This window comes from Eubalaena glacialis, chromosome 10, assembly GCF_028564815.1.
Source record: "Eubalaena glacialis isolate mEubGla1 chromosome 10, mEubGla1.1.hap2.+ XY, whole genome shotgun sequence".
NCBI classification, from domain to species: Eukaryota; Metazoa; Chordata; class Mammalia; order Artiodactyla; family Balaenidae; genus Eubalaena; species Eubalaena glacialis.
In genome coordinates, this window is record NC_083725.1 from 9,365,427 (window position 1) to 9,376,332 (window position 10,906).

General features: G+C 35.9%; 1 protein-coding gene across 1 annotated transcript; it reads left to right on the top strand.

The window, feature by feature from the left end:
* Nucleotides 1–1,571: 1,571 nt before the first annotated feature.
* On the top strand, nucleotides 1,572–2,509 carry LOC133098987 (olfactory receptor 8B12-like). Its single transcript, XM_061202447.1, is given in 2 exon segments — nucleotides 1,572–1,854; nucleotides 1,857–2,509. Coding segments are annotated over 2 exon segments (936 nt in total).
* Nucleotides 2,510–10,906: the final 8,397 nt, after the last annotated feature.

Below are 10,906 nucleotides of genomic sequence, written 5' to 3' on the forward strand. Positions count from 1 at the left end.
TCCATATAGCTGATTCACTTTGTTATACAGCAGCAACTAACACAACAATGTAAAGCAATTATACTCCAACAAAGACGTTAAAAAAAAAAAAAAAGAAAGAAATGTGTGTAAACAAACAACTCATGAGATGGGAACTTGAAGTGGCTATCAAAAATTTGGGGAAAAAAAGTTGTTATTAGTTATCTGACAAATATTTGTTTTTAGTAATCAAGATTAAACTGCATGATCAAGTAGTGGAGAAAAATCAGAGAAAGTTTCTTTAGGTTTAAGCTTAGAGAAGGTGCAAATAATTCTTGGTATATTTTATAGGTGACTGAAATAATGAATATCCTCCTCTGAAGTCCAATACCCCTAATTTTACCCTTCTTGGCTCTAATACTTTCTACATTCCATTAAAATTATTTAAGTACTTGTTTTTATCTATAAAGAATCTCATGAGATCCTAGAAAGTAAAAATGCTGATTCAGAGATTTCATTGTCACTTACAGGGAGGTACTGTAGCCCAGTGATTAAGGCTAAGAAGTTTGGAGTTGAACAGGCTAGGTTTTGACTCAAGATTCGGGAACTTCTAGCAGTGTATGCTCCTCACTTTTAAAGTAGAGATTAATAGGTCTAATATATAAGGTTGTTGCGAGGAATACACAAGATAAAATTATTTGTGCATTGCTTTAGATACTTGGTGTCATGTGAGGGTCCTGGGTCAGATACAGTGTTTGGTACATGGTAAGTGCTCAATACATGGTAGCAAGAATTATTTTTCTCACACTACTTTGCTCTTAATTGTGCTTAAAAAGATATAACCTGAATAAAAGAATAGGTCATTAAAAGCCGTGTCAAGCATTATCAAAGATGTAAATGAACATTTCTTCTTCCTTAGGGAAGGTGGTCTCTGAAGCAGTGATCCTGAGGGAGTCTCTTGTAACTAGGTCAACTGAGATCTCTAATCCAGAATAAAACTCTTTAGTCTCCTGTGCATTAGGAAAGGATGCTGTTTCATCCCCGGAAGCTGGACAGGAGGCTTGGGGCAAAGCCACAATCAGAGATCTTGTTCTTCTGCTCAGCAAGAGAATCAAGATAAACTAGAGGTTTTGATCCTTAAAGTAGAGAAGCAGAAGCAGAGGCCTCTGAGCTCCGAGTTTTCACCTTCTTTTCACCAGGGCATTTGAGTCTCCATGAAGGAGATGGATGAGAGCCAGTAGAGCACAGCACTGTGACTCCAAGCAGAAGGAGGGTGAGTGCCTGCTGACCTGGTCTGTCCTGTGGCAGCGTGGTTACAAGATCAAACGCTGTGAACCAGACGACCTGTATTCATTCACCTTCTGCTGCAACTCAGAAGCACTGGGACTTGTGCAAGTCACTTAGGTCCAATGTCCTCATCTGTCATATGGGGGTAATCAAAATGCCACACAGCATGTAGAACTGTGCCTATCCCATAGTTAGTGCTCAGTAAATGTTCCTTTTATTTTCTTCTCCATCTCACCTCCATAACTTCCATTAACTTCCATAATATGTTGCCTCTATCTTGTTCAGTGACTCTTTTCTTTTCCCCTCACAGGTTCTCCTAGAGGAGAATGGCTGCAGATAACATATCCCCTGTGACAGAGTTTATCCTCGCAGGCTTAACAGACCAGCCAGAACTCCAGATCCCCCTCTTCTTCCTGTTTCTAAGTTTCTACATGGTCACTGTGGTGGGGAACCTGGGGTTGATAACCTTGATTAGACTGAATTCTCACCTTCATATTCCCATGTACTTTTCCCTCTTCAATTTGTCCTTCATGGATTTTAGTTACTCCACTACCCTCACTCCTAAAATGCTGATGGGTTTTGTCTCAAAGAAGAACATCTTCTCCTATGCAGGTGTATGACTCAGTTTTTTTTCTTCTGTTTCTTTGTATTTTCTGGATCCTACATCCTGTCAGCGATGGCATATGACCGCTATGTCGCCTTCTGTAAACCACTGGTGTACATGGTCACCATGTCTCCTCAGGTTTATTTCTTTTGTGGGGGGGGGGAGGTCTGTGGGATGGGAGTGTTTGGGGCTGTGGCCCATATAGGAAACATAATGTTTATGACCTTCTGTGCTGACAACCTTGTCAATCACTTTATGTGTGACATCATTCCCCTCCTTGAGCTCTCCTGCAACAGCTCTTACATAAATTTACTGGTGGTCTTTATTGTTGTGACCATTGGCATTGGGGTGCCCATTGTTGCCATTTTTATCTCTTACGGTTTTATTCTTTCTAGGATTCTCCATATTAACTCTACGGAGGGTCGATCCAAAGCCTTTAGTACCTGCAGTTCCCATATAATTGTGGTTTCTCTTTTCTTTGGGTTAGGAGCTTTTATGTACCTCAAACCACCTTCTATTTTACCCCTTGGCCATGGGAAAGTGTCCTCCGTATTCTTTACTGCTGTTGTGCCCCTGTTCAACCCATTAATCTATAGCCTGAGGGATAAGGATGTCAAAGTTGCCCTGAAGAAAACCTTGAGCAGAAAAATCTTCTCTTGAAAATGACTGAGAAAGGAGCTCCAAAGCTTTATCAATTTTAAAATATTTTTTCAGTGAAGGAAACAAATGCCAGCCAGTGCTTGTTCTCCTATAGTTAAAGGAAATTTTTAACTTGCTCTTAAGCGTTATATTTCTCTACTCCTTACTCCAGCCTAACCCAATCATTCTTTGTTTTATGAAAACAGTTTTCACAGTCATAGAGGGTTACTCTTAAATAGGTCTTAGAAATGATTTAATCCAGCCCCTCATATGACACATTACACACTGGTGACTCATAAATATTTTGAGGTGGCCCATGGACACACATGTACTTGGTGCCAGAGCTGGGATCGGAATCTAGGCCCTTCAATTTGAATCTACTTTGCTCTGCTTTCCTTTAGCCATGCTTTCTTGATCCACCTTTTCCTTGGAAGATTTCATTTCAAAGGTTTGTGTGTGTGTGTGTGTGTGTGTGTGTGTGATTTTTTTTTCTTTTTTCTTTTTGGCCATACCACACAGCATGTGTGATCTTAGTTCCCTGACCAGGGATTGAACTCGTGCCCCCTGCAGTGGGAGCACAGAGTCTTAGCCATTGGACTGCCAGGGAAGTCCCTCATTTCAGAGGTTTTTATTTTTGCATTTAAAGAAACCTAATTCTATTTACAGTGATGTCATGCAACTTTTCAATGGTTAATTTTTGGAATATTTTTGTAAGAATGTTGGAGGTGAAAAATTTGGTGATTTTGTCTTGGCAAAATTATAAAAAATGTTTCAATATTTTTGGGTATGAAATAAAGTTCCATACAGAATCAAGCATAGTGCCCACTGAGGTGGTGTACAGAGCTCTAAGGACACAGGCTAACTTATTAGACCTTCTAATGGAGAGATATACAGATTTAAGGGAGTTAAAGATGTTGGATATGAACTTCATTCATTATTTCCACACTAATATGATAGAACTTGGAGCCTCACTTCAAGGGTCTGAATGATGTAACTGAGTAATAGATAGCTTTGCGTGGAAGGGAGCCATTAGAGCAGTAACAACCAACCAACCAACCAGCTATTAGGAAGGCAGATGCCGTTGTATTTTAAGGCATTGCATATAGCTATGATCTTTTAATAGTAGGGCATAAGGAAAACAGATGGTGGTCTCAAGACAGGTCATATATTCACAGCATTGGGCAAATGGAGGTACAGCTTTATATAAAGACTCAGAAGAACATTTTTTTTTTTTTTAGTCTGAACACATTATGAGAAGCAACACTATGTGACCTGTTTGCAACATACTTTGATTTTTGAACTTTTCTTAGAAAAGTTCTGTTCCATTAGAAAAAAGGGAAATTTTGGATACACGTTTAGTTTTGTCATTTGACATGGTTCTGTTCAATGAGGATGTAATAAAAAGAATGAAAGTGCAATGGAGGACTGTGCTTTTAGACTGTACGGCAGAGGGAAAATTAGCTGAATTCAGGATATTTATGGATTGAGGGTACAGTGGGGGTGATGGAGAATTAGTACAATATTGGTAAGTAAAAAAACAACCCCACCTCCATTTAAACTGAAGTGTAAGCTATATATAGCAAAGTGCACAAATTTTAAGTGCTCAATTAATTTTTTCACATACATAAGGCTATGTAACCACCACCTATACCAAGATATAGAGGATTTTTTATCATTTCAGAATATTCTTGCCTGCCCCTTCCCAGTAAATATTACTACCCACTCTCTTTCTGGAAATACCTACTATTCTTACTTTTATCATTACAGATTCACTTTGCTCGGTCTTGAGCTTCATGTAAATGTTAAATATTACATTTACTTTTTAAAAAAATTTCTGGCTTCTTTCTCTCAATACAAAGTATAGTGTGAAATTCATCTGTAACGTTGTATGTGTAGGTATTTTGCTCTTGGTTATTGCTGTTTAGTATTCCATTGTATGAATATAGAGCAATTTATTTTTCAATTATCCTCTTAATAAACATTTAGCATGCTTTCAGTTTCTGCATATTATTAATAAAACTGCTATGAACATTATTGAGCATGTAGCTTGTTTTTTTTTTTTTTGAATTTACACTTATTTATCTTGGTTCTATAGCTAGATGTGGATTACTGGGTCACAGGATAGGCATACTTCTAGGCTTCTTAAATACTAATAAACTGTCTTCCAAAATATTTAAATTGATTTGCACTCCCAGTAGTTTCCAGGTAAGGATGCTCCTCTTTCTTCTGAACATTTGTTATTTTCAGTCCTTTTCATCTTACCTACTCTTTTGGGTGTGTAGTGCACTATCACTTTAGTCTTTTTTTACATTTCCCTAATAAATAATGATTTTGAGCACTTCTTACTATATTCTTTAGAATTTAGACATCACCTTTGTGAAGTGCCTGTTCAAGTCTTTTGTCCACTTAAAAATAGTGTTAGTCTTTTTAAATTATTATTAATTTGAGCTTCAAGAAAGCATATTCTGCATATGAGTTGTTTTTCAGACATATACATTTGCTCAGCCTGTGGCTTGGCCATTCACATGGCTATTCTTAGCAATGTTTTATAGTAATAGATCTTTTAATTTTAATGAAGTTCAATTTATTATACTGTTAATGCTGTGTCCTGTTTAATCTTTGTTTATTACAAAATTACAAATATATTCCTGTTTTCTTTTGAAAGCTTTATTGTTTGTCCTTTAATATTTATATATTTTATCAATTTTAAATTAGTTATCATGAATGGTATGAGGGAATAAGTTTATTTTTTCATGATATTATACATCATGAATACATGTATTTTTTCAAGATATTAAATTGCTTTAGGATCATTTATGGAGAAGGCCATCTCTCCTCTTTAAATTGTATTGGTTTTATATGGATCTATTTGATGATCATGTGACAATGTTTTTATGGGACTAGATGGAGAGAATTTGGGTTGGAGCCAAGGTGGTATGTACTACCAGTACAATGTTCCCTGGAAGTGTTAAGAAAAGACATTCTTGTCTTGTTTTGAAGCTGACATTATATTTATCCCTAGGAATTTGATATCTTTTGCTATTTTAAATGGATTATTAAAATTTAATTTTCAATTTTTTTTTTTGTATTTCTACATACACAATCATGCCATCTGCAAATAAAGGCAGGATTAATTCTTTCTTAATGATCTTTTATTTTCCTCATTGCACTAAGACATCCAATACAATGATGAGTAGAGGTAAAAATAATGGATATCCCTGTCTTGTTTATGACCTTAGGGTAAAAGCATTCAGGTCTTTGCTCCTGAATATGATGTTTGCTGTAGCTTGTTTGTTTGTTTTTAGATAGCAATGATTAAGAGTGGGTGATTAACTTCCATTTAAATGTAATATTTTTTTCAAGAGCATACATATACATAGTAAAAAATTAAACAGTATAAAAAAGAACATAGTAAAAATAAGCTTTTCTTTCCCTTTAGTTCTTCCACGTCTCTGTTCTTCCCTTAGATGTAACTAATCCTAGAAATGGTATAGGCATATACAAGCATATCTCTATATCTATTTATATTTATTTACATATTTATCTATACATACTTAGAGACCCCTTTTTTGTTTTAAAATTCTATAAAAGGGCATTCAAAGGTGTATCTTCCAATAGAAATGGTTTAGGGACTTCCCTGGTGGTGCAGTGGTTAAGAATCTGCTTGCCAACGCAGGGGACACGGGTTCCAGCCCTGGTCTGGGAAGATCCCACATGCCGCAGAGCAACTAAGCCCATGCGCCACAACTACTGAGCCTGTGCTCTAGAGCCCACGTGCCACAACTACTGAAGCCCACGTGCCTAGAGCCCATGCTCCGCAACAAGAGAAGCCACCGCAATGAGAAGCCCGCGCACCGCAACAAAGAGTTGCCCCCACTCGCCACAACTAGAGAAAGCCTGCGTGCAGCAATGAAGACCCAACACAGCCAAAAATAAATAAATAAATAAATGAATAAATAAATGTATTTAAAAAAAAGAAATGGTTTAAAGAGGAGTGAGCAGAGGACATTGCTGGGTAAGAAGAAGAGGAATCAAATACAGAAGAGACAAGGGACAGGGTGTGAGTAGGAAAGAGAGAAAAGAAGAGGCAACACAGCAAACTCATGGTAGCTTCAGCTCTGATAACATTTTAAATTCTCTTGATTTTCTGTCCCTACCCCATGGTTTGACTAACTGTACCTTTGTTTGCTTGTTGCTGTAGTGGGGGCAGAGCCATTGAATACGTAAGGTGCTAGAATGGCAAGCACTTTCAATTCAACAAACTTTTATATATTCGCTCATTTATCTATTTAAAAAAAAAAAAAAAGGTTGGTTTCAGTTCCAAGAGGTAAAGAGCTTGGAAGCTATCATAGTCATTCTCACAATAAGAAAAAATCTGAACAAACTGAAAAGTTAACAACTCTTCTTAGATCCAACAGAGAACTGGGGTCACAGGACAAACTGACTCCCAGAAAACTGGAGAGAGAGTTGAGAATACAGAATCACAGTTTACTTAGAGCAGAAGCTGCTGGAGCTGGTATACATGTATTGGTAGTAACACTTAAACAGTAACTGATGAATTGCTGGAGGATGATTATGGACTATCTCGAAATGTAAAAGCTCTTGGGGACTCAGTCTTAGTGAAGCACCAACACTTTTGTGGGTTTTACCTCCAGGAACACCACCAGGTTCTCAGGGAAAATCTCCTCCAGCTTTGGGTGGGGGTGGGGGTGGAGTAACCATTTTAAAACACACTCAGGGCTTTCTGTTCTCTGCCTGCCCTCAAGGGAAACTACTTTACCAGAACCTAAACTATGTTGGAGGTGGAAAATATCCAACTCCTGATCCTCCTGTTCCCTTTAGTCTTCCTGTCCCAACAAGTCTTCTTTATAACAGGCTATAGAGCTGAAAGAGCTGTAAGGCTCAGACTCTAATTGAGAAAGAGTTTCTGGGGAAATCAAAAGACAAAAGGGGAGAAAAAAATGACACTAGAGAAAACTGAAGCCTCAGATACCTACAGCTATAGCAAACAGTAAGCACAGCATAAATCCTAGCCAGATAAACATAAAACCTCACACTAAAATCCTATTTACCTCAGTTCCTATTACCCAAAACATCATGCCTGTCTTTTGACAAAAAAATAGCAAGGTACACTGAAGGGCAATATAAAACAAAGTCTGAAGAGATAAAGCAACCAAAAGTACCAGACTCAGGTATAGCAGAGATGTCAGAATTCTCAGAAAAGGAATTTAAAACAATTATGTTTAATGTGCTAAAAAGACTCTAAAAATAAGCAAGAACAGTGGGTAATGTAAGCAGAGAGATGGAAACTCTAAGAAAGAATCAAAGGGAAATGTTAGAAATCAAAACACTGTGACAAAAATGAAAAATGTCTCTGATGGACTCACTAACAGACCGGGCATGGTAGAGGAAAGAATCAGTGATCTTGAAGATATGTCAATAGAAATTTCCCAAACTGAAATGTAAAGAGAAAAAAAGAATGAAAAATATGGAGCAGAATATCCACGAACCATGGGACAATTATAAAAGGTATAACATACACATAATGAGAATACCAGAAAAGAAAAAAGAAAGGAACCGAAGAAAAAATTGAAATAACAGCTGAGAATTTTCTAAAATTAATGACAGACATGAAACTACAGATGTAGGAACTCAGTGAAACTAAGTATGATAAATACCAAAAAACCTACACTTAGCCATATTACATTCAAATGGCAGAAAACTAGACGAAGAGAAAACCTTGAAAGAAGCCAGAGGAAAAATACCTACCTTACCTGTATAGATACATGGATAAGAAGTACAAAATACTTCTCTTTAGAAACCATGCAAGAGGAGAGTGGAGAGATGTATTTAAAGTATTGAAAGAAAAAAATCCCACCAATCTAGATTTTGTATTCAGTAAAATTATCCTTCTCGGAAAAACAAAAACTGAATTTGTTGCCAGTAGACCTGCCTTGCAAGAATGTTAAAGGAGTTCTTTAGAGAAGAAAATATGTCAGAAACTGAGATCTACATAAAAAAGGATGAGCTTTAGAGGAGGAATAAATATAGGTAAAATAAAACTTTTAATTTTAAATTCTTAGCTGATCTAATAGATAAATATTTGTTCAAATGATAATAGCACCAATGTAATGGGTAATGAGGTAACCATGGTTATGGACAGGTGAAATGAATGACAGCACTGTCATAAGGGATGAGAAGGAGGAATTGGGAATACTCTGTTATAAGGTACCTTCTATACCCATGAAGTGATATAGTGTTATTTGAAAGTAAACTTAGATTAGTTATAAAGGTACAATTCAAATTCTGGGGCAATCACCAAAAATAGAAAAAGAAGTATAATTGATATGCTAAGAGAGGAGAAAATGGAATAATATAAAGTTCAATTAAAACTAGAGAAGGTAGAATGATAATGGAAAGTAAAAAAGAAAGAACAAGTGCAGCAAATAGAAAACATTCAAATATTGCAGACATGAATTCAACTATATCAATAATTACTTTAAATATGAATAGTCTAAATGCACCAATTAAAAGAAAGAGACTGACAGAATAGATAAAATAGTAAGACCCAGTGATATGCAGTCTATAAACAACCCACTTTAAATATAAAGACACAGATTAAAAGTAAAGGGATGGGGAAAGATATACCATGCTAACACTAATCAAAAGAAAGCCAGCTTATCTATATTAATTTAAGACACATCAGGTTTCTGAACAAGGAAAATTATCAAGGATAAAGAAGGCATTACATAATAATAAAGGGGTCAATTCTCCAAGAAGACATAAGAATTCTTAAGTGTACATACCAGAAAACAAAGCATCAAAAAATGTGAAGCAAAAACTGATGTAACTGGTAGGAGAAATAGATGAATCCACTATTATAGCCAGAGACTTCAACACCCCTCTATCAGTAATTGACAGATGCAGAAGCCAGAAAATCAGTAAAATGTAGTCCTACTGAACAACACTATCAATCAACTTGATCTAACTGACATTTCTAGAATACTTCATCCAACAACAGCAGAATACACATTCTTCTCAAGCTCATATGCAACATTCACCAAGACAGACCACATTCTGGACCATGAAACACACCTGAGCAAATTAAAAAAAATAGAAATCACACAAAATATGCTCTCAGACCACAATGGAATTCAACAGAAATCAACAATACAAAAATAGGAGAAACATTCAGAAATATTTTGAGATTAAACAACACACTTCTAAACAGCACATGAGTCAAAGAAGTCTCAAGAAAAATTAAAAAATATTTTTAATTAAATAAAAATGATAATATAACTTATTAAAATTTGTGGGATGCAGTAAAAGCAGTGCAAAGAAGGAAATTTATAGTAGTGAATGCATATATCATAAAAGAAGAAAGATCCAAAACCAATAATCCAAGCTTCCACCTTAGGAAACTAGGAAAAAGAAAAGCAATACAAACTTACAGCAAACAGAAGAAAGGAAATAATAAAAATTAGAGAAGTCAGGGAATTCCCTGGTGGTCCAGTGGTTAGGACTCTGAGCTGTCACTGCCGAGGGCCTGGGTTCAATCCCTAGTCAGGGAACTAACATCCCACAAGCCACGCAGTGTGGCTCAAAAAAAAAAAAAAAGAAAAGAAAGAAAAGAAATTAGAGAAGTCAGTGAAATTGAAAACAGAGGAATATTAGAGAAAATCAACAAAACTAAAAGTTGGTTCTTTGAAAAGATCAATAAAATTAATAAGCCTTTAGCCAGGTTCACCAAGAAGAAAACAGAGAAGACAAGAATCACTAATAACAGAAATAAAAGAGGGGCCAACTATTAATCCCATGAACTCTGTGCCTGCAAATTTTATAACTTGGATGAAATAGACCAATTCCTTAAAAGACACAATCTATCAAACTTCACACACAGAGAAACAGATAACCTGAATAGGCCTTTATCTATTAAGGAAATTGAATCAACAATTAATAACCTTCAAAAACAGAAATTATCAGGCCCAAATGGTTTCACTGGTGAATTCTATCTCCCAGAAAATAGATGAAGAGAAAACACTTTGCAACTCTTTCTATGATGCCAGCATTTCCCTAACACAAAAACCAGACAAAGACATTATGAGAAAGGGAACCTACAGATCAATCTCTCTTTATTATAAATGCAAAACTCCTCAACAAAATGTTAGTAACTTGAATGCAACAATGTATAAAAATAATTACAATGACCAAGTTGTATTTATTTAAGATATACAAGAATGATCAACATTCAAAAATCAAATGATATAATCCATCACATCAACAGGATAAAGAAGAAAAATCATATGATCTCATCCATAGATGCACAAAAAGCATTTGACAAAATCCTACACCAATTCATGATAAAAATGCCCAGCAAACTAGGGATAAAGGAAAACTTCCTCAACTTGATGAAGAACG